Raw genomic sequence first — 24849 nt, forward strand, 5'->3', positions numbered from 1 at the left:
ATCTGTAAACCTAAAAATGTACAGCCAATTTTGAAAGAGATGTACCCTAGCTCAGAAAAATGTTATTGAATAGGTTAATGCTGTTGTAAATGCTTCTTTTAATTAAAAAAAAAAATAAATAAATAAATAATAAGAAAAAAAAATCTCTTCACGATGTCTTTGACTTATGTAATTATTCAAAGGCTTAGTTAGTGAACTTTTGTTCTCAGAGCATGCTTTATATTTTCTTAGATGCATGACTTAAAACCATGAGTAGTGATGATGTGAAGGCTGTGAGAGAGATGCCAAAGCTATCCATCGACAGCATTTTCCCCCAGTGTTCTTCACCTTTTCCTACCTGCTACTGACATGGGAATACTTTTTTTCAGTATTTCCCATTCTGAACTATTTTTCAAATTTTAGCCAATTAAATTCAAAATGAACATGGATGAGCAAAATTGTGTTAATTTATGAAAACTGGTATGTGACGGAGTATGTGTGAAGGAGACACCAAGGAGAAAAGGTAGATGTGGGTGCATAAATAGATGACTTAACACAGTGTAATTGCTAAGTTAAAAAAGACGAATGGTTACTGTGGTAACTGTCACATCAGACAAGATGCATTTATCAAATATGCTATGCTGTGAACTTTTTGAAAATTACATATGCGCTCAGAAAGAATTTCTGGGAACAGAAAAACTGCTGCAGTTTTTTCAAGATTACTTCTATTTTCAAAGAGTTGTTTGCTGCTGCTGTGAAAATGGAGCCAAGTAGAAATGTGCACCATTGTATGACAGAACACTGTTTCTTTGTGTCTGTGAAAGGTTGTCATTCCTATGCCATTTTTGTGTGTGTTTAGTTGCATTCTATATACAACAGTTTTTTTTAAGGCTAACTTTTGCTTTTTCACATAACCTCTTACCTATATAATTCACACACAAAAGAATATTTGAAATGTTCAAAAGTTCCTGTCCTGTTTTGAAAAATATATCTATCTACTAGAATCAGGTGGGGTAGTAGCACCATTAGTTACATCTGTGAAGGCCACTCAGCAAGCATAAACTGCAGAAAAGGCCTGTTCCCACAGCCTGGGGTGATTTACTGCTCTTAATGTAGTTGATTTGGCATTCCTGATATTCTAAATTTTAGTGTCTTTGTTTTAAATAAAACTGGAACCATGATTGCTACTATATATTTATTGAGCACATGCATTGTTTCTAAATGCTGCTATAAGTATGCAGATAGACTGTCCTTAAGGAGCTGTTACCATGAAAATCAAGTAGATATACATAAGAGTCCAGTGACTTTGCTGTTTCCTGAGGATGCATTTTCTCTTATACTCATAATTCCTTCCTTCTGTCTTCCAAAGGCAGGAGATAAAGTACATATGGCTAGAAAGGGTTTGACATCCTGATACCATTTCTTTTTCAACCTTGTTTCCAATAGGAAGGAGTTGGGATGGGGCTGAGGATAGATGTCATTCTCATGGTGACCTGAAGTAATCATGGGTGTCCCTTCAAGGGAAGTTCTGTGGCTAAGCAAGATGTATATATTACTGAGTAACAAGCGGTCTTGAAAGATTCTAACCCTCTATTTAAAAAATGCAATACTCCCTTTTTTCTTCTAACTGCCCGAAAAATAAAAGAACAATTGAACAAATGGTATATGTTCACAGACGACACTGTGAGTTGGAAGCTCTCTGCTTTTTGTTCTAGGGTAGAAGGACTGGTAGAATCAGATTGTTTCCAGAATAACTAAACATTTTCTTTCTGATAAGTCTTGAAGTTTTAGGTGTTAGGTAGATGATCAAGAGCAAAGACTCAACTTTTTCTCTTTGGTTAATAGACATATCCAGTTCAGTCACATGGTGGAAACTACCTGGGACAAAGCATTCACCAAGTGTCTGTTGCCCAGAGCTATAACCTAGGACAGGATCCTGTGGGCTCGTTGAGAACTCTACCTCCAAATGTGAGTTCCTCAGTCACAGTACACACTGTCCAAACTCCATATTTAAGGTAAGTTTTGGAGAATTAATTTTTCTTAGTCTTTTGGAGTAAGAACATATAGACTTCTTTTTACAAGAATATTTCTAAATTTTACTCTTTTTTAATAATTTTTAAATTTTATTTATTTCTATTTTATGTGTATAAGTGTATTGCCTGCATGTATGTAAATACACCTGTGTCCTGCAGTGCTTGCATAGGTCAGAAGAGGGCATCAGATTCCCTGGAACTGGAGTTATGGATGGTTGTTAGCTGCCATGTTGGTGCTGGGAATTGAACCAGGGTCCTCTGCAAAAGCAGCCAGTGCTCTTAACCACTGAGCCATCTCTCCAGCCCCCCCCAGCATTTAAGATGGAGTTACTAAAGGGCCATTCCTAATGGAATGGTATTGCCCTTAGTTCAGCTAGCCATACCTTGAGCCTAGAATTTAGGACTGTAGGACAAAATAAAGCAAGTGCTCCTTCATGGAGACTAATGCCATGGTGTTCTTAGCACTATGCTGTGGTCATCCTAATGAAGTAATCCTAGACACACTTATCTGCATGCACTCCTAAATGTTAGAAAGCTATTATTTCATTCACCCTTAAATGGGATTGTGTTTGAGTAATGGACTTTGTGGTTTAATTTCAGTATGTAAATGCTTCTCTGAGAATCTTATTTTTATTTTTTCTATTTACCTTGGAAAATGTGTATTCAGTAATATGTAGTTGCTGTGTAAGGTCCTCCTCTGCTCTTAAAAGTCCATGAGGAGAAGTTTTAGGTACTACCTGAAAATAAATAATCCTGGGGCTGGAGAGATGGCTCAGTAGTTAAGAACACTGGTTGTTCTTGCGGAAGACCCGGGTTCGAATCCCAGAACCCACATGGCAGCTAACAGCTGTCCATAACTCCAGTCCCAGGAGGTCTGACAGCCTCTTCTGACCTCCGCAGGCATTGCATGACATGGGTGCACCTACCTACATGCAGGCAATATACACATACACATAAAATTAAAAAAACACAATAAAAATATAATAATCCTGTATCTGTGGGTTAAATTAAAATACAGTTTTGTTCCAGGAGAACTATGGAGAAAAAGATGATATAGTTGGTATAGTTTATTATTACCATAGTAATAATAGGAGAAAAGCAGAAGTCCTGCAATTTGGTGTGATTTCTTTCCTATTTAGTTTGTGAGGTGTAGTGTGTGTGTGTGTGTGTGTGTGTGTGTGTGTGTGTGTACGCTTGCAGGTGCTTGCCCATGTGGGCATGAGTGGAAGCTAGTCTGACATCAGAATGTCTTCTTCAAGCACTCTCCACCTTATTTTTTGAGACAGGGTCTCTCACTAAATCTAGAGCTCTCCATTTTGACTACCCTGGCCAGCCAGCCAGCCCCCAGCATCTGCCTGCTTCCCTGTACTGGGGTTACAGAAGAACATCCAAACTCCTTCTTAGTAAATATAAAAATAACACTAACAGTATTTGATAGCTACTTTAAAAGTTTATAAAAGGGGCTGGAGAGATGGTTCAGAGGTTAAGAGCACTGGATGCTCTTACAGAGCACCTGGGTTTGGCTCCCAGCCACCCACATGGCAGCTAACAACCTCTGTAACTCTAGTTCCAAGGAGATCCAACGCCCTCTTCTGGTCTTCACAGGCATTGCATGCATGTGGTGCCAGTTACATATATTCTGGCAAAATACTCATACGCATAAAATAAAAACAATTTTTTTAACACTTAAAAAAAGAAGATGGAGCTGGGTGTGGTGGTACACCCCTGTAATCTAAGCAGCAGAGGCAGGCGGATCTCTGAAATCGAGTCCAGTCTAGTCTACATAGTGAGTTCCAGGCCAGCTAGAGCTATAGGGAGGACCCTATCTCAAAAACAACGATAAAAAGAAGATGGAAAAGGCATGTTTGTCATGATGATCTGTGCCGTACCTAGCAAAGTCAATGTGATTTTCTTCTTAAAATTTCACTTACAGCACTGGACAAGACACCCTTTCCAATGCTTCTTACACGAACCAGAACTCTAATCTTCCATCAGCTACCGGTACAGCTGCTTACACACAGCCCATGGGGATGTCAGCAGATATGGTGTCTTACCAGAATACCACGTCCAGTTTGCCCCAGCTGACTGGCTTTCCAGTGGCAGTTCCAGCCCCTTCAGTTGTACAGCCGCAAACAAATTATCATCAGCAGCCTCTCCTTTAGAGACAAACCAAGAGTTTGCTTGAAGTCTTCATAAGTGTATCACTCAACCCATGTGATTGTAACCTGAAAACTTTGAAACTTCTTCCTCTGAATTGAAAAGAACCATGAATAAATAAAGCACAAAGACCCACCTGCTCTGAAGGCCGTAAAAGCTTTTATGTCCAGTTAGTTTTGTTCTGCTTTCAAATCTTTACATAAATCTGGGTGCTCAGTGAATAGCTCTGTGACACTACATGGTATGAGACAGCAGTGTAGAATTTTTTTCTTTAGAGAGTCCATTGTTTTCCCCTAAGATACGAGTTTTAGGAGCACTGAAGGCCTTTAAACATTTTTAAAAAATTTCCCACACACTATTATTTTAAAAGGCAAACATCTTTTTGGGTAAGCATTTAGCTTGCCAGCATATTTCCTTTTGGCTCCTTAAATTACAGTTGTGTTTGCAGTCAGCTTTGCTCTCTGTGTTATGTTGAGTAATAATTAGCATATAATTGTCTGCAGAAGCAAGAGCAATTTGGAAGGAACAAAAATGTTTTCTGTTATTAACAGTGAAAACCATGTAAATGCAGATGTGTGACAAAGCAGTTAGCCAGTCCTCTCAACAGCAGCACCGACTGTGGGCTATAGAATGCTCCACAGAATGTTTGCCTTCCCTAAGGAAAGACATTTCCTCTTGTACAAGTGTCCCTGGTATTTAGAATTTCCACTGTTGACCTTTGCAAATGACTTTGGCTGTTGTGTGATGAAGGCACAGTCCATTGGCTTTCCCTCTTACAGTGTGTGCAGGGCCCTGCATTTCCTTCTTGGGGATTATCGGTGCATGGAGCCAGGAGACATTCTTCAGAATCTAAGGTGATAGAAACCCTAATGGGGGAGAAGAGTGTTGTGGGCATGTTACTTTCTTAAAGAAGTGGTTGAACCATTGGTAAGCTGTCATCGGTGCCAAGCTGCTGAAAAATTGTGAGTTCCTTCAGAGGTAATTCTGAGCCTCTGTCATAACAGTTAGCCAGTGATCTGAAAGAAGAGAGTGCACTTACAGGAAAGTGGTCAGGTGCCTTCTGAAGCTCATGTTTTAAATTAGTTTGTAGTACGAAATCCCATATACTATGGGAGTTTGTAGTAAATCAGTAGGGCTTTTCTCTTAAAATTTTGCACACTACTTTATTATCTACCAACTTCTTACATAATTCAGAAATAGAAAGTACAGATGCATATGCTTACAGATACTTGATATTTAGACTAAGAAAATTATCTAAGCTTAATTTTTAAAAGTTAAAATTTTTGCATGAGTCCAAGATTTCTATATATTTCTTTTTAAAACACATAATCTTTCTACTAAAAGTCTATTTAAAGGCAATTTGGAAATGTTGTCATTTATCTTTTTACAGATGTTCTTTTTTCCAAGAAATGCTATTCTAGAGTGCACTACTGTCTGCAGTGGTGAGCACATGAAGAACAAGCAGTGTTTGCAGATACAAGAGACTGAAAAGAGCGGTGCAGCCTTCTCTGCCTCATTCTGGTTTTGTCCAGTGTTTTCCCTTCAGGTGAATTCACTTAGATGCTTACAAAAAAAAAAAAAACTTCAACATGCACCTTGCATTTGGAAACTACTTTTCTGTTTTAAAAAATTAAGTAAAAAAAAAAAAAATTCGAAAGCTGCTCTTGATAATAATGTTTGTATATGTAGAAAATCTTTTCCTTCCAAACTGTATTTAATAAATTTATTTTAATGTTTCTGTATTTCATGTTTTATTCTCATTTAAAGTATAAAAGCTTAATTCAGTTGAAGTCTTTGTGTCAGTATAAATACTACATACCTACTAAATAGAGACCAGCTGATAAAGTTCAGTTAATGGAATTGTGGAATAATAAAACATGTGACGTGTATAAATAGTGTACATTGGTATCTCTGAAGGTTTATACATGCAGAAGTTTCTTCCTCTTAAAAATAATTTTCTGCAGGCCTGGTGGTGCACGTCTTTAATCCCAGCATTCAGGAGGCAGAGGCAGGTGGCTCTCTGTGAGTTCAAGGCCAGGCTGATCTACATAGTAAGCTGCAGGCAAGCTGGGGCTACAGGGAGACTCTAAAGAAATCTGTGTTGCAAGGTATAGATAGCATTAAATATAAAATGGTGTCTGTATTGATCTGGTTTTAGTATTAATAAGAAATGTAAGGATATATTTTTTTATTCTCGTGATCTTAGGGACTATATTTATTTTAAGATGTTTTATAAGTTATTTATTTTCTGCCAAAGGAATAGTCTACCTTCAGATTTCTACATTGGGTTCATACTTTTCTAACAAAAATTTAAAAATCAACCTGATTTTTCATATGAAGTCTTTATATGAAAAAAAATCCCTTAAATAGAATTAATTTTATTGATGTAGAACAATACTCTTGGACGTTAGAGTGGGACATGTTTATATAGTTTGAAAAATGTGTAGCCAACCAACATTGTCTTTTTATTTGGTATTTTATTTACAAAATTACCTACACATTAATTCTCTTCATCCCTTGGGATTTGAAGATGTGTTTGTCCATTATGCTATTTCAGGTAGTTGGTATTTGACTAACAATTTCACTGTACACTGAAGATGATAATAAAGTTTTATCCATATTTTGAAAAATTATTGTAAATGCTGTAAAACTGTGTCTGATTTAGGGGTGTGATTCAGTGACAGAGAATGTGCACTTTGCATTTGGAAGTCTCTGGGTTTGACCCCTAACATTGCAAACGGGGAAAATAAAGTGGCCTTAGGGACCTTTTTAAAAGCTCTTGTTGGTGAAAAAATAAATTTTAATGTTCCTGAGTTCTTGGAGAGGATCTGTTGAATTGTCATCATGATGTGACACTGGTGTTACTCTAAAACCAATATATTGTAAATAACACAGCACTGACTTAACGAGTCTACCAAAGAGTTTTCTCTATTTACTTCAATTTTAGTTTTTAGATAAAAGGCAAGACTCAGTTTGATTGCTTTGTTTGACTTCATTTTCTCTTAAAAAATAAACTTTAAAAAAATTGTCCCTACCTAGAGAGGAAAGATTCTGATTTTTATGAAGCTAAGTTTCAATTTGAGAGGTTTTGGTTTTTGTTTTTTAAAATCTTAATGAGGTCTGAAAAAGAAATGTGGCTCACATGACACAATAAGCTAAGTGTCCCATTCATCCTCATATTCATGTCCACTTAGAATGTCATAATGTTGACCTAACTTGAAAATAAAAGTCTATATGGGGCTGGAGAGATGGCTCAGCGGTTAAGAACACTGGCTGTTCTTGCAGAAGACCCAGGTTCGAATCTCAGCACCCACGTGGAAGCTAACAACTGTTCATAACTCCAGTTCCAGGGGATCTGACGGCTTCTTCTGTCCTCCGCGGGCATTGCACGACATGGGTGCACTTATCTACATGCAGGCAATACACTCATAAGGTAAAAAAAAAATAAATAAAATATTTTTTAAAAATGAAAAAAGAAAATAAAAATCTATGGAGATAAGGTTAGTAAGGATCTTGAGTAGACCATTCTAGATTTAGGATGGGCTCCTGATGGTGTCTTTTTAGAAGAGGATGGAAAGACAGGACCCAGTGAGCTAGGCCACAGTGAAGGTGGGGACCGAAGTTACACTTACACAAAGAAGCCAGTGACTGCTTAGCTGGAACGGGGAAAACACTCTTTGGGAGCCTTCAAGGGGAACACGACCTGTGAGCACCTGAATTGCAGACTTCTAGTTGCCACAACTAGGAGAAAATAAATACCTTGTTTTTAAATTAAGCCTCCGAGTTTTTGGGACTTAGTTCCATGGCCCTGGTAAACCTTATGGTTTCATTATTGAAATTGCCTAACAGGTGAAGCTAAGACCCCTGTTAATCCCATAATCCCATTTTAATGATTTTATTTCCGTGTTGGTATTTCAATATTTGATTCCTTCACATGTAGCAAGGTCACCTTTTTTTTTTTTTTCCAGTTACTATCCACTCCTGCCCATCGTGAGTAGTGGGCACTTATTGATGGGGTCAGTGCTCAAAGACAAATAGGAGCAGAGCTAGGCAGACTCCACTGAACAATAGAGATCTGGTGCTCTTATTTTTTTTTTTTAATACTTTTTATTTTATGTGTATGAGCGTATTGCCTCCATGTAGGTAGGTGCACCCCTGTTGTGCAGTACCCAAGGAGGTTAGAAGAGGATGTTGGATCCACTTGAACTGGAATTGTGGATGGTTGTTAGCCGCCATGTAGGTGCTGGGAATCAAACCTGGGTCTTCTGCGAGAGCAGCCTATGCTCTTAACCACTGAGCCATCTCTCCACCCCTGGTTCTCTTATTTTAAACCATTTAATATCCTAATGGGGAAATTAAAGGTTTCCAATGCCTTCAAAGCAAGAAATCCTTTATTGATGACATTTTGATCTAGGAACCAGCTACTGGTTTTGTCTAATTGAAATTTACATAATAAAATCAAACATTTCATAACACTATTGTGATGGTGTTTACTATGTACATTCACAATGTTATGCAGTTGCCTCTAGTTTGAAAATCAGACCTTTTTGTGTTTGGCATCTTTCACTTAATGGCTTTACTCGAGCATAATATTTTCTTGTTTGTGGTACTGGGGTTCAAACCTAGAGCTTTATGCATATTAGGCATGTGGTGAAGCATGGTATTTTTGCTGATTTTATTATAGCAAGTGTGAGTACTTTGATTTCTTTTATAAGTTTTTACTCCAATGTGTGCATATACCATATACTCATCTATTCACCTTTTCCTACCCCTAACAGTTTGACTTTGTAGTTCAGGCTGGTGTCAGAGTCAGGATCCTCCTCTTTCAGTCTGATTGCTGGGATTAAACCAGGCTCTGAGGAGACCAGAATTTCATGGCAATGCATAAGTTTTCCGAGACTGTTACATAGGATGAGTCAAACCCTGGGGAAGCAGTACCAAGTACTGTTCCAGAGGAAGTGGCAGGTGACATCAAGTTGAAGTTCCTTTGGTTGTGAGCAGACATGTTCTGCCTTGAAGCTCTTGCATAGCCTGTTTTTTCCAAAATTCGACAGTGCTGCTGAGGGAAAAACATCCAGCGTGAGTTCAGGCCACTGTTGGACTGTGGATGAGGAATAAGCACATCCTTGCCCCTATTCCACTCCTATATGCTAGACAAATTCACACCCCAAAATTCCTCATGCCAATCTGTCTTAATTGTTTGGCCCCCATTATATTTTTCCCTTGCAGGAATGTTTTTGCCCATCTAATGAAACATCTTTTCAAGGTTCAGCCCACCTTTCACGGGCCCCCAAACCCTTTGTTTCTGAAGTGTCTTCTGTGTTACAGTGGTTGCTACTGCACTAGTACGTTCAGTATAGTTTCGTTCTTTTAGCATGCATTTCCAATCAGCCATCTTAAGTTCTTCTGCATAGAAGCTAGTAGACAAAACAATGGTACTTGCCTTTCCAGAGTTTGCAGCCAGAGCTGGCCACATGCAAGGTTTTGGCCAATGAGATTTAGGTCAGAGTTCTTGCGAAGAGCATCGTAGGAAGAAAGAAAAAAGTTTAAATAGAAAAGCTTTGGATTTGGAAGCAGATTCAATGCCAAGTGATTAATATTGATATAAAGGCTAAAGTTGTGATGGCTTAGAGATACCTGGTTCCTTGATAACATCTTTGAGTGGCTACATCAGTTCCAGACTGTCATTGGATTTTATATGTAAGTAAAAAATTAAAGATCTTATCTAACAATTTGTCAAGCTCGCTGTTGGACAGAGTTTGGTTATACGTGAAATCTCTGCCCCGAGCACGTCTGTAAAATGCTTCAGAACTCAGAGCCGTGTTTTATATTCCCAGGCCAGCGGAGGTGCGTGAAATGACTGGAATGAAGAATGAAATGATGGAGCCAAGAGCTGCATGCCGCTTGCTGGGGCCTGGCATTCTGGCTCTAGTTCTCTTTGACCTTTTTTTTTTTTTTTTTAATTCATGTGATTGCTTATTGGTATCTTGTTAATTTTTAAATTTCACTTATTTAAGGGGCTGGAGAGATGGCTCAGTGTTTCAGAGCACTGGCTGCTAAGGACCTGGGTTCAGTTCGTGGCACTCACATGGTGGTTAGCAGCCATCAGTAACTTTAGTTTCAAGGGATCTGATGCTCTCTTCTGACCTCTATGGAGTGTTGGTGGTGAGGAATCTTGACTTGCCATGCCACATGTGTGCAAATCAGAAGACCAACTTACGGCAGTCTTCTCTCTTTCTGCCATGTGAGTCCAGGTGATTAAACTCAGGTGTTCAGGCTTGGTGGCAAGCACCTTTACTTGCTGAGGCATCCCACCAGCCCCCATCTTAACATTTCTGAATTTATTGTAGAATTTCATTTTATTTTAGTCTGTGACACATCTCAAAACCCATGTTGGCTTAGAAATGAGGGACTATGTATCAAGAGACAAAAGAGCAGGGGCCATGAGATGGCTCAGCAGGTAAAAGTGCTTGCTGAACAAGCCTGGTGACCTGAGTTCAATCCCCAGAACCAAAATAAGGTGGAAGGAAAGAACCAACTCGACAGTGTAGTCCTCTGACCATCAGTGTGCCATGTCATGTATGTCCCCTCCCCCATGGTCCTGCACTCACAAAACAATATTTTTTAATTTAAAAAGACAGAGGAGGGGGCTGGAGAGATGGCCCAGCGGTTAAGAGCACTGACTGCTCATGCAGAGGATCCAGGTTCGATTCCCAGCACCCACATGGCAGCTACGAACCGTCCTTTACTACAGTTCCAGGGGAATCCAAAGCCATCTTATCTCTGCGGCATTGCACGACCTGGGTGCACTCATACATGCAGGCAATACACTCATACACATAAAATAAAAATAATTTTTTTAAATGGGATAGGGTTCAGTTTAAAGGTCAAAAAGGCAAATGACTTGCTTTGAAAACACCTTAGTGTCTCCAGTGCTCATCAAACTGCCTGTTTCTTCACTCTAAGCCCAGAAATTCAGCCAAGCAGAGAGAACCACAACCACAACACACGTCTTTCTGATGTGGCAGGAAAATGTTCATCACAAAGAATAGGAAAACTGAAATTTTAATACTGTAATTCACATAATTTGACAGTTCAAGCTTTCAGGGGGATGTTTAAATATTATAGAAACCATTTGCGTAATGTACCCACAGTGGCAGAATGAAGATGGTACAGGTTAAAGGTGATTAGACTTTATAACTCTCATTTAAGTAAATAATATTTAATAAGGGAATTACACTGTTTGTGGATTTCAATTCCCACTTTTCTGCCTACATCTGAACAGAAGTTTAGCTAGTACCATGAATGCCCAATATCTCTGGTGACCATGCACTGCAGAGCTGGTACATCCCAGACTATGGCTTTCACATCAGCCTGCACTGGGGAATGAGGCAAGAGCAGTCGAGCCACAGCCTAGACCACAAGCCAGTCCATATGGTATGGCTATCAGAAATACAGCAAACATACCTGCTACAAGAAATACAGAATAAATGTTTAAATAGCTGGTAGGTAGCACCTAGATGTATGTGACACATCCTCATAGTGATTACAACTTAGACTGATATGTGCTTCTGTTGCCATCTGAATCATTTGTACCCTTCAAAATTATACCCAGAGAAGAGTTTCACATGGATAAGTTTTTCAGGCTAAAGGAAAGGGGCCAGCAGAAGGAACAGGGTACATGAAAGGGTTATGGGGTAGGTGTGAATATGATCAAAGTACATTTTGTACATGCTAGTAAGAACAAAAATTTTCAGAGGAATAATACTTTATCCTAGGTTTTGTAACAGTAATTTTTTTTTTTTTTTTTTTTTTTTTTTTTTTTTTTTTTTTAACCCTGTAGTCCCAGCGCCACCACACCCAGCTTTTTAAAGGAATCTTTTTGAGGCCACCATTCACTTTCCGATCTGCCTGCCTCTGCCTCCCAAGTGCTGGGACTACAGCACTACTGCATCACCTGGCCGGCTCATAACAGTAATCTTTAATATTTTGAATGTCTTTTGTACTTTTTGAGCCAAATTTCGATATTTGGAGCAGAGTACTCAGAACAGGAAAATATTGGAGAAATTCTTAAGAGAAAGACACAGCTAGGTGTGGTGTCTCACCTGTAATCTCAGCACTTGGGAGGCTGAGACAGGAGGATTAACCTGAATTTGAGGCCAACCAGAGCTACATAGTGAATTCTAGCTTAGTCTGGGCTCTATGATGTGAGACCCTATTCCACCCCTCCTCCCACACACACAGAAAGACAAAAACTCAGGACATTTCAGAACTTTTATACAGCATTTGGTCATAAGTGTAAACTTAAACACATAATATGTAATTAAGCTCATTCATTGCTCTTGTGATTTCGTGTGCTCCTAGCTTAAAAGCAACATGATTGATTTCCAAAATCTCTTCACGTATATTCTGTGAAGTACTAACAACATGAATGTGCCATTTATCATGCATTCTACATGCATGGTGCCTAATGTAGTGATGCAGTGATTACAGGCTCTGAAATCAAAGCCCATAGTTGTAAGTCTGACTCTCACTCCAAGCTATCTGGCTTTGGGCAAGTGATTTCATTTCCCCATGCTTTAGTTTGCTAATATGTGAAATAGAATATAAACAGCACCTACTTCGTGGACATGTTTGAGAAGTAAGCAACTTAGTAAACCCTTAAAATAGTGTTTGGGCACAACAAAGTGATAGCTTTTTTTTTATTTTTCAATACACATATGTTGTAACATTTTTAATTGAATTTTTGTGAATGCCATATGATACATATTAATTATATTTAGCCCCTCCTTTGCCGTCTACTCCCCTTCCCATAGCCTGCCCACAGAACTTCATGCATTTTTGTCATATACATTAAGGCCTATCAAGTTTGTGTACCTAGATGTCCCTTGGTTTGAGTTCATCCACTGGAGCCTGTTCAGCCTGTCTAGCATCATTTCCTTAAAGATCAGTTCTTCACCCAGCAATAATCAGCTGCCAGTAGTTCCTTGCTAAAGTTGTGGCCTGCTGTCCATTTCCCCAGTTCTATGCTGGTTTTTGTCTGATTGAGCTTACATGGGTCTTGTGCATGCTGACACCATTGCTTTAAGTTCATGTGGGCAAGGTCCCAGGAGCCTGTAAGACTTTACTTATGGTCATGCACCTCCTTCCCTGGCTCTTAAAATCTTTCCACCCTCTTCCACAGTGGTCCCAGAGCCCTGGTTGGGTGAAATTTAATATAGGAGTCCTGTACAGAAACCCACACTCTGCAGTCTCTTGTTCTCTACACTTTGGCCAGTTGTGGCCTTTTGTGTTCATAGCCCTCTGTTGCATGAGGAAGCTTCGCTGATGAGAGTTGAGAGATGCATTAGTATTCTCTCTAGCCTGTCTTCCATTATGTTCTGTGAGCTTTAGTGTGGAGGTTCCATTGTAGATGTGTCACTTAGGGTTGGGCATCTCACAGACACTTATTCTCTGTGTGTGACCAGTTGTGAAACTCTATAGTAGTCTCTGTTGCAAAACAAGCTTCTTTGATGAATGGTGACTGGTACATTTGTCTGTAAACATAAGGATCCATATTTAGCATATAGTAAGAAATTACATTTGTCTAGGGATGTGACAGACTTAGGGTTTTCTCTAAGATCTAAGTCCTCTCCAAGCCATGTGTATCAGCTATGTTTATATTGCCACACATGAGTTCTCTCCCACTGAGCAGGCTTTAAATCCAGTTAAGTAGCTGTTGATTACCCCCAAGATGAAAGTGCCACTACTGCACCAATATAGTTTGCTGTGCTGGGGTTGGACCATTGATTGATTTTCTCCCTTAGCAGCATGCATAGTGACCTCCAAAACTATGAGAGCTAGTCTTCAGGGACTGGAGAGATGGCTCAACAGTTAAGAGCACTGGCTGCTCTTGCAGAGGACCTGGGTTTGGTTCCCAGCACCCACGTGGTAGCTAACTCCAGTTCCCAGGAGGAGCAAACACCCTCTTCTGACTTCCTCGGGCATTGCACAGCATGGGTGCACTTAATGCAGTCAATACACTCATACACATAAAATAAAAAATAATAAATTAAAAAATTTAAAAATTGATTTACTCTCTCTCTCTCTCTCTCTCTCTCTCTCTCTCTCTCTCTGTGTGTGTGTGTGTGTGTGTGTGTGTGCGCGCGCGCGTGCGCACATGCCCATCCCACAGAATGCATGTGGAAGGCAGAAGACAACTTTTGGCAGTTGGTTCTCTCCACTGTGGGTTACAAGGATTGAGCTCTAGTCATCTAGTGTGCTTGGCAAGTACTTTTTTACCCACTGAGTCACCTCAACATCCCCATCCACATTTCTGTTGCGCTTTGGTCTGCCTCATTCCCACAGAATGACTCACTGCTGACATTATTTTGTGGGTCCTCTAGCCCATAGCTCTAAACAAATTCTTTATACAGACCAGTTCCAAAGGTCCACAGACCACAGGGTCTCAGTATAAAATTTTCTGTATTAATTGCTTTGGAATGAATTCTTCTGTATGAAAAAAAAAATTAAAAAAATAATGATTAAAAAACAATAATTAGTAGATGTGAAAAACATTACCATTGAAATCTACCTGATGACTTTATATCCATGCTCAGATGCCTAGAAGCTCAGAAAGTAACCAACTGTGACTAGTAATAATCAGATATTTAGAGATTAGAAATGCATGTGCAAACATCCAATGTCAATTGCATTGAAAAAGAATTTTTCTGTATGAAACTGTATTTTAATAATGAAATGGAGATCTTTTTAAAGGTTAAAACATCATTTAATTTATGTCTTATAGGGTTTATACTGAGTACAATATTGTATAACTGTAATAATTCAACTGTAAACCTAAAAATTTACAGCCAAATTTGAAAGAGATGCATCCTACCTCAGGAAACCGTTATTGAATATGTCAATTGTGTTGTAATGATATGCTTCTTCTAAGTATGTTGTTATTAAATAAATCATTTTTAAAAATTAAAAAAAATTTCTGTATTAATTATTTTTCTTGTTTCTATGAAAGAATACATGACAGAAACAACTTCAGGGAGGAAAGATTTATTTTGGCTCTGGATTTAAGAACACTCGTTGTTCTTGCGGAAGACCTAGGTTTGAATCCCAGCACCCACATGGCAGCTAACAACTGTCTGTAACTCCAGTCCCAGGGGATCCAACAGCCTCTTCTGACCTCCGTGGGCATTGCATGACATGGGTGCACTCACTTACATGCAGGCAATACACTCATACACATAAAATAAAAATAATAAAAATTTAAATAAAGAGGATACAGTCAAACTGGGCTCCATCTGAGGTGATGAGAGCTTGTAGCACAATTTGTTATATCCTGATGGATGAGGAAGCAGAGAGCTAGGCCTAAAGTGAGCACTGGCCTTTAGCCTTCAAAGACCTACCCTTAGTAACCTATGTCCATCAGCTAGGCCTTATGTCCAAAAGGTTCTATAATATTCCAAACAGCATGACCAGCTGGAAACCAATGGTTCAAACTCATGGGGGGACATTTCAGATTCAAACCACAACAAAACAATATTCTAAACTCATGGCTCTTAGACAAAATATGATTTGATTTTAAAAACAAATCTACAGTCATCTAATCCTGGGCTCTGTGAGTTCTACAAATACTTTTTTTTGTTGTTCATCTGTTTTATTTATTTATTTATTTTTTAGCAAGAGTGTAACTGTTTTTTATTTTTATTTATTTATTTAATAACCACATGGTTAGAAGAAGCATTTCATTACAGCCTTAACATAATAACAATTTCCAGAGCAAAGATACATCTCTTTCAAAAGTGGCTGTAAATTTTTAGGTTCACAGTTGAATTAATACAGTTATACAATATTGAACTCAGTATAAACCCTGTAAGACATAAAATTGAATGAGTTTTTAACCTTTAAAAAAGATCTCCATTTCATTTTAAAATATACTGTTTCCTACAGAAAGACTCATTTTAATGCTATTAACACATAGATGTTTGCACATGCATCTCTAATCTCTATGTATCTGATTATTACTAGTCAAAGTCGGTTACACTCGGGTCCTTGGCACCTGAGTATGAATATAAAATCATCAGGTAGATGTCAGTGGTAATGTTTTATCACCTCTACTAATTAACATGAAGTAAATCTTTATGCTTCCTCCTCAAATATAACTCATTTTTTTATTTGTTGTTTTTTTTTTTTTTGTGTGTGTGTATCATACAGAACATCCCAAACAATTTTAATTCATCTAAATACCCACTTCCCAAAGGGCACAGCCCTCTCCCATAGCCCCCCCCCCCCCGCCCCACTGGATACCATATACCCAGTCATCCTTGTTACTGTCCACTGTGTTTTCAGTTCCCCCAGCCATTCCCCAGTGCTTGTCCATCTGCTGAGTCTAGTCAGCCTATCTAGAGATCCTTGTTTGCTGCTACTAGGGGTCACTGCTTCTGCACCCTCAGCCGAAATCAAGAAACGTATATTAACTCAAAATTGTACATATATTTCTAAGTGTAATCATCTGTACCTTTTAGAGCTACATCCAAGTTTTTAGTTGGATTTGTTCTTATTCTTGACATTTAAGAATTGTTTATACTTTTTGTTTGTAAGTTCTTGGTCAGACTTGTGTCTTGCAAATATTTTCCCCAGTATGTAGCTTGTCTTTTCATTCTTTTAACAAAGTCTGTCACAGAGCAGAAAGTTTTCATTTAAATTTAGCTCAACGTATCAGGTTTTGGCTTTCTTGGATCATGCTTTAGGTTGGTGTATCTAAAACCTCACCAAACCCAGAGTCAGGTATATTTTCTCCTAGAAGTATTTCAGTTTTCCATTTATACTTAGGCCTGTAATCCATTTTGGGTTTTTCTTTAATCTGAAGAATTAAAAATAACAGCTTGATTGTCATAGAATTCACATGCTTCGCAATTATCCATTTAAAGAATATAACTCAATAGTTTTTTAATTCTGTTTTGAGACAATGCCTTTCTGTGTTGCCTAGGCTGGTCTTGGGTTCATAAACTCGAGTGATCATTCTTGCCTCAGCCTTGAGTGTGCCACTGTGCCCAGAAAATTCATGATTGTTAGTATACATGCACATGTGTGCAATAATCACTACATTCATCTTTATAATGTTTATTTCACCTGGGGGGGGAAGCCCTTAAGAGCTGTGGAGATGGCTCAGAGGACAAAGAGCTTGCTAAGCAAGCATGAAGACCTGAGTTTGGATCCCTAGCACCCACCTAAAACCTGGGCTGGTGTGGAGGCCTTTCTATAATCCCAGGGCTCAGGACCCAGAGACATGATCTCTAGGGCAAGCTGGACTAGCTGAGTCAGTGAGCTCTGGGTTCAGGGAGAGATGATACCTGGGTAAATAAAGTGGAAAGCAATTGAGGAAGACACCTGACATTGACCTCTGGCCTCCACCCACATGCACACACACCACACACCACACACACACACACCAAAATGCCTTATACCCTGTAGCTATCACCTCAATATTTCCAGAGCCTCTCCAATCCAAAGCATTCTCTAGTCTACTTTCTATGTTTGTAGATTTGCCTATTCTGGACATTTCAGAGATAAGGGATCATATAATCTGTGACTTTTGTAACTGACTTCTTTCTCTTGGTGTAATTTTTCAATTTATTTTATGTGTATGAGTGTATTGCCTGTATGTAAGTGCACCCATTTCGTACAGTGCCCGAGGAGGTCAGAAAAGGTGTCGGATCCCCTGGAACTGGAGTTACAGATGGTTGTTAGCCACAGTGTGGGTGCTGGGACTCAAACCCGGGTCCTCTGCAAGAGCAGTCAGTGCTCTTAACCGCTGAGCCATCTCTCCAGCCCTTGGTGTAACCTTTTCAAGGTTCATCCATTTTATAGCATATGTCAGTTCTGTATTCCTTTTTATGAATGAATATAATAGTATTCCATCATATGGATAGACCACATTTTATCCATTCATCAGCTGATGGATATTTGGGTTGTTTCCACTTTTTCTCTGTTTTTGGTTATATAGAAATGGTGTTACAAGCATTGTTATGCAAGTTTTAGGGTAGAGATATGATTTATTTGTCTTTTGGGTGTACCCAGGAATGGAACTGCTGTGTCACATAATAACGTTGTATTTAACCATTTCAAAACTACTAGACAAGTTTTCAAATCAGTTGCACTATTTTACATTCCTTCAGTAGTACATAATGGTTCTAGTTTCACAACATCTTTGCCAACTCTTCTTATCACCTGATCATTTAATTGTGGTATTCTAGTTGGTGTAAGGTGTCACTTTGCTTTGTACTATTATTACAGAACACGTGAGGTTTCGTGATTTATAATGAACAATAATTTATTTTCACATAGTGTTAGAGGCAGAATTGTCCAAGGTCAAAGTTTTGGCATCTAAGGATGGACATTTGTATCATCACATGGTAGAAGGCAGAAGGACCAAGATACAACAAAAGGGAGCCAAACTAACTTTTTAAATATTTTATTTTTTTATTTTATGTGTATGAGTACATTGCCTGCATGCATGTGAGTGCACCCATGTTGTGCAGTGTCTTCAGAGGTCAGAGGAGGGAGTTGGATCCCCTGGAACTGGAATCATAGATTGTTGTTAACCATCATGTGGATGCAGGGAATAGAACCCGGGTTCTCTGCAAGAGCAGTCAGTGTTCTTCCCTCAAACTAACTCTTTATAATGGCTTCAGTCCCATCTGTGAGTGGAACCCTTATGGCTTAAAGGTCCAGTGTCTTAATAGTGTGATGGCAGTTAAATTTCAGCATGAGGTTTAAAGGGGACTTAAAATTACCACAGTAGTATCTCATTATGGTTTTGAGTTGCACTTTCCTGATGATTAATATTGAGCCCTTTCACAAAGTTTTTGGCCACAAATATGCCTTTTTAGGGGAAATACCTATTCAGATCCTTTGCTCATCTAAAAAATATTTTGACCTATTCTGTAAGTTATCTTTTCACTGTCTTGATTGTACCCTTGTAAACACAAAAGGCTTTTCTTTTGATGAGGTCCCATATGCCTATGGTTTGTTGTGTGTGTACTTTTGGGTGTCATGTCTAAGAGTCTATTGCCAAGTCCAAGATGGAGATTGAGTCTTCTGTTTTCTTTCAATTAAAAAAAATTCTAGCCCTTTTATTTAGTTTTTTGATCCATTTTGAGCTTTTATATAGTGGTGTGGGGTAAGGATCCAATTTTATTCTCTATTTTTCTCGTTGTTGGGACAGTAGTATACCGCTGAGTGATATTATCATTTTAGGTGGGGTAGAGGTGGGGTGGATGGCAGATGTCAAGGACATACTCCAAAACCAAGATGCCCAAGTGGGCTGGTAGTTGGATAAGAGCATTTTAGAAGTGGAAGTTTGGTAAAGAAATGCAGCAGTCTCTGGTTCCCAGCTTACCTCTCCATGAGCCAGGAGCAAGTTCCATCAGGATTCAGTATTCTCTACTGGGCTGTGGCCAAGTAGAGCATCCATGACATGAGTGGGGCTGGTCAGAAGAAGGAAGCCTGTGCTTCCTTCCCATGCACATTCAGAACTTACTCCTAGCAACAGATTACTGGGAGAGGAAGATAAATATTGATATTGTGTCTCTCTCAGGAAAATAATCCTCCAACTGGGAGCTTAGAGAAGAGAGAGCCCATGTTCCTGACTGCACCTGTGTGGGGTGGAGTTTCCTTCTCTGAGTAGGACACAAGGAGGAAGGGAGCAAGTCTTGGTGCCAACATCGCAGACTCTCACACTTTTTCTTCTGAGCTTTTGCAGATTTTCATAAGTAATTTTCCATTGTGGTGTAACTACTAGGACAATTTCTAGAGATTTAAGTGTGTGTGTGTGTGTGTGTGTGTGTGTGTGTGCGTATAATTTTCCCCAGTTTTGCTGTGAGACAGATGTACAGACCTCCTCATACTGTCTTGCCACTATGGGTTCTGTTTGGGTAACTCAGTCACTAAAACTGTGGGCAGTGGAAAACCAGAAAATTCAAATCCACATAATCATTTAGTCTGTGTATATTGATTGTCAACTATGAAAATGGTTCAGAACTAAAAATGGACTGGGTTGGCTCTAACTAAGGCAGATCTGTTATTGGATGTATCCTTACACTTCATTGGGGGCGTCTACTACATATAAACTATTGTAATAGACACCAAAGAACTAATTTGGAAATTAGATTTTCACAGTAACAAGAACTAATAAACCAAGACAGCTTGTGCCAAATATCTAGAGAATAAATGCTCTACTTTTTCAGGGACACAAGAACTATCCAGGACTACAGTGGTCAGAGAGGATTTCTGTGAAGAGTGAGCTGAGCACATTTGGTGGGGTGGAGGTAGGGTGGAGGGTAGATGCTAAGGACACCCCAAGGCCAAGATTTCTCGTTGGTGCTGAGTTGGGTAAGAGCAGTCAGTAGACCTGCCTGCTTGCTGGGTTTGCATAGAGAAATCTATTTGGAGGAAATGAGGTGGCATGTGATGAGCTTTAGGGTAAAGATATGTCTAAGGAAACAAAGAGAAGCCTAGTTGTTGAACCATGAAATCTGGGCTTTACCTTAGAGAAGAGTAGTTAGGGGCTGAAGAGATGGCTCAGTGGTTAAGAGCACTAACTGCTCTTGCAGAGGACCTGGCTTCAGTTCCCAGCACTCAGAAAGAGGCTAACAACAGTCAGTATCTCCAGTTCCAGGAGATATGACTGGCTTCCTGGGACATTGCATGCTGGGTGCACTTACATTCAGACATACACATTAAATAAAAATACATATGAAATAAAAATAAGTAAATAATTTTTTCTAAAAGAGTAACAGGCAAATGGATTTTAGGGAAATTGTTTTGCTTGTAGTGTGTTGATGGAATGAAGTGTGTACCTGTGTGTGTATGTGCTTGTGTGCATGCGTGTGTGTGTGTGTTGTATACATGCTGTTGGCAAGGAAAGCCTGGAGGCAAGGAGACTAGTGTTAAGACTTAAAATTAAGTCTGGATTAAGTGAAGAGGTAGGAATGGAACGTGTCCAACTGGTGATAAACTATAACTGGGACTTCAATAAGGCCACGCAATTGTTAGAACAAGACGTGGCAATTGTTCCTATAAGTAAAACAACTACAACAAAACAACAACAGCAAACAAAAACACTAAAATACCCGGTGAGGGGGACTGATTTAGCGATTTTAAATGCTATGTTTAATTCTGGATTTCTCTTGAGTAACTTAAAATCTATTTTTTTCAATTCACGTATTTTTCTTCTCTTCTAATTACTTGAAATTCCTTCCTTCCGCTACCTCCTTACTTTAAATTTGATCTCAAATACATGCATTTGCAGAGGAAAGCTGGGTTTGGAATGCAAAGGTTGTGTACGGCTTCTGGATTAGTTTCAGCTCTGGGAAACTGGCTATCCTCATGCAAACGGGAGGCACGTGGCCAGCTGCTGTTTTTTAGCAGGTCTGATATGACCTTCAAAACTCCCTAGGACACACTGGTCTCTCGTGGGGCTGCATCTTCTGTCAGACTCCGGCTGGCAGGCTCTCTCCCACGTCTGCCTGGGTATGTGGGACTCGCGGCTCCGAGGGTAGAGTTGCCCAAACAATGCAAAAACACGATTAAAAGCAAGCCCCAGAACCCGGTGCCTTACCACTGGAGGTTGATGAGTGAAGTCTCTGAAGGAGGGTTCAGTTCTTGTCCTTTTAAAATTCTAGTGCAGGGACACACACACACACACACACACAGCCGCGCGCTAACGCTCCGCTCTTCCCACTCCCCGCCACACTGCACCAGCTTCCCTCCCCAAGTCCTGATTCATGAACCGTGCCACCTTTGTCTCATTTTAAACTGTGCAGACTATTTTAATCCTCCCACCCCCATCCCAGATTTTCTCCTCCCTCCATCCTCTGGAAAACGCTGATGTAGAGCGCTCTCTAGGTGGGAGAACACTTCTTCCCCACGGCTCCAGGAGGCGAGATCCTAGAAGCCCCTCGCCCGGACCCCGCCAAAGGCGCTGGGGAAGCGCCTCTGCCCCTTTAAGGTGCGGCGCTCCCCGAAGTGCCGGCAGGCGGCCCGGGAGCAGGCGCGGGGTGAGAGGTCCGGTCGCCTCCCTCCGTTCTCTGCCCGGCCTGGGGCCCGCGCCCCGCGCCCTCCGCCCATCGCGCCGCGCGGACATGCGGCGGCTCTGAGCCATGTCCTCCTACGCCAAGAACGGGGCGGCTGACGGGCCGCACTCCCCCACCTCGCAGGTACCGCCCCCTCCTCCACCCCCGCCCGGCGCCCCGCCTATGTGCCCGCGAGTGCGGAGCGCAGGTCCCAGCCGCGGCCGCTCCCCTCCTCCGCGCCGCGCCGCCCTCTCCTCCCCCTCCTCCTCTCCTCCTCCTCCTCCTCCTCCCTCCTCCGCTCTCGCTTCGGGGCTCGGGCTCGAGAGTCCGAAGCATCCCTTCGCCGATGCCGGGGACCCGGACCCCGCACCTACGAGGCTTTGTGAATGGATGTGGTGGGTGCCCGGGGCCACCCTCCTCCGGCAACTGGCAGCCTGCCGGGCTCCGAGTGAGGGGGTGGAGTGGGGGCGCACTCGGGAGGCGCGGGGGACACTAGGGTGCGGGCACCGGGGTCCCCGGGGCTCTGGTCCCCAGGAGGACTCTAGCCGCGGCTGTTCGCCCTCCTGGCTCCGGTCCTCACAGGCTTCTCTCTGGCCCCCGTGTGTCGAGTCCAGGTGGCCCGAGGCACCACGACCCGGAGGAGCAGGTTGAAAAGATCCGATGGCAGCACCACTTCGACCAGCTTCATCCTCAGACAGGTAGGAGGCGGCAGGGACCCAAGCGCCTCTTGGGGAGCAGGAGTGCTGGGCGGGAGCCCGGACCCAGCGGTCCCGGGTCCGCGCGCGCAGTCACTGGCTCGGTCCCCATCCTTCTGCGAGAGCCCGGGTCCGAAGTCCTGGGGTCCAGCCATCCCAGCCTTCCCTTGGTCCCCGGCCCTTCCCTAGAATCCAGGCTATTCTTCGGGTCCAGCCACCCCAGTACCTGCTTCGGGTCCCGTCCGTTCCTGCCCCTCTGCTTGAGCCCCGGGTTTCGAAGTCCTGGGATCCAGTCGTTCCAGCCTCTGCTTCAGGCTTGGTTCTGTCCCTCTGCTAAAGCCCCGGGTCCCGAAGTCCCAGGGTCCAGCCTCCCTGCCTCTACTTCGAGCTCCAACTCTATCCTCTCGTACCGTGGGCACTCGGTGTTCGTGTCCCGCCCGGTGTCTTGGTCGCTTTGGGAAGTTTGTGGTTGTGGACACAAGTTGGACAGGACAGGAACTCTGGTCAGGCACACTGAATTTAAGATCTAGACGTGTTCCCCTTGCACCTTCGTACGTGGAGGAACGTGGGCGACCTGGTTGGATCCGCTGTGACAATCGGGATTTCTCCAATTCGGGTCCTATTTTGAATACTTTCTCATTCTTGGGAGAGTTGCCCGAGTTCTGGCCAAAAGAAAGACATTTTGAGCAGAAAGTTTGGTCTCATTTTGGCACTCTTTCTCTGATTTGCTTAACTAGGGACCGACAGCGGGTGGTGAGACCCAGCGCCGGCTCTGTTCCGAGGGTGTGGGTGCCCGGAACCTGGCTCCGGCTACGGAGCGCCTTCTCCGTGGCCAGGGCAAGTTGTTTTAACTGAAGGTAGCGCATAATGCTCAGTCCTTAGGTGTCTTTGACCTTGGTCTTCAATTTTCCCACTATCCAACTGTAAATGGAGCCCTGAGCCGCTGGATGCTGGAAAAATCATCCAAAAATGGTTTACCTTGGTCGCTCTTTGGAGCAGAAATTGTTAGGGTGTGCTTATTCCTGGTGACTAAGGGGGACTTTGGTCATTGCCCCCAAGAAGCTTTTATCCCGGGTTCTGTCTGGGCAGCTGAAGTGTCCTTGAGAAGTTCTTTCTCTCTAGGTCACTCAGAATGTGGTGTCATATGTTTCTAATTTGTGATGGCAGCTAAGGTGTTTCTTTTGTGGTTGTTAGTTAAACACATTTTCAAGGTGGAATAGGCTCTAGACTCAACATTGGACTCTGACCGTTCCTGGGTCAGTAAAGCATATTTGGTTGATATTTTCATGAAATTTTTTTTTACTTTCTACAGAAATACAAATGATCACTACTATCCTTTCATTCTGTGAACATTAAGCAAATACCTTATTAAAATACATTTTGGATTCTGCATTCATTCTGGAAGCACATTTTACCCTCTTTGAGGAGCCTGGATTATTTATGTACTTGATAAGGGGGGAGCCATTGTTCATCTTTTTTTTTGAGTTATGCAACTATTTTTGTTCCTATTTCTTTTGTAGGTGCTTATTTTTGGTAGTATATTCTTGTTAAAGATTCTTGGAAATACTAATTAAACAGCAGTGCATTCTATGAGCTGTTTGACTAAAACTTGGAATTTATACACATTATCATTACAGTAATGTTTTAACCTTCTGAGCACAAGCGAAACAATATTCTTTCTAATGTGTTATTCGTTCCTAATTTAACACCAGTAAATGATTGAAATAATATAGGTAAAAGATCCTGTAGAGTGGGTTTCTGTGTGCAGGCTTAACAATGTGAAAAATCTTGAAAAAGTAATTGGGGAGTAAGTTAGACCAGTGCAGATTTTGAGAATAAGTATAGTTAATAAATCTTTCTGAAACTGGGGTGTACTGATTTGGCAAACTGGTCTAAATTCAAGAATAAACTATAATT

General features: G+C 41.1%; 2 protein-coding genes across 3 annotated transcripts in view; both read left to right on the top strand.

Annotated features, from left to right (window-relative positions):
* The window catches only part of Stam2 (signal transducing adaptor molecule 2), a 71027-nt gene extending 64045 nt beyond the window's left edge, over nucleotides 1–6982 (top strand). Inside the window, exons 13-14 of the mRNA XM_008837946.3 lie at nucleotides 1825–1994; nucleotides 3946–6982. Coding sequence (XP_008836168.1) covers nucleotides 1825–1994; nucleotides 3946–4174 — 399 coding nt within the window. The 3' untranslated portion in view covers nucleotides 4175–6982. The remainder of the gene's footprint in view (nucleotides 1–1824; nucleotides 1995–3945) is intronic.
* Nucleotides 6983–22060: 15078 nt separating this feature from the next.
* Nucleotides 22061–24849, top strand: part of Cacnb4 (calcium voltage-gated channel auxiliary subunit beta 4) — a 283798-nt gene continuing 281009 nt past the window's right edge. Inside the window, exons 1-2 of one of the 2 annotated variants that reach the window (XM_008837948.3) lie at nucleotides 22061–22381; nucleotides 22852–22935. In XM_008837948.3, the coding sequence (XP_008836170.1) occupies nucleotides 22325–22381; nucleotides 22852–22935 (141 nt within the window). In that variant the 5' untranslated portion in view covers nucleotides 22061–22324. Of the gene's footprint in view, nucleotides 22382–22490; nucleotides 22633–22851; nucleotides 22936–24849 lie in introns of those variants that run through there. The other variant, XM_008837949.3, reaches the window with a different exon arrangement.

The sequence above is a fragment of the Nannospalax galili genome, unplaced genomic scaffold (genome assembly GCF_000622305.1).
Source record: "Nannospalax galili isolate Female #2095 unplaced genomic scaffold, S.galili_v1.0 scaffold499, whole genome shotgun sequence".
NCBI classification, from domain to species: domain Eukaryota; kingdom Metazoa; phylum Chordata; class Mammalia; order Rodentia; family Spalacidae; genus Nannospalax; species Nannospalax galili.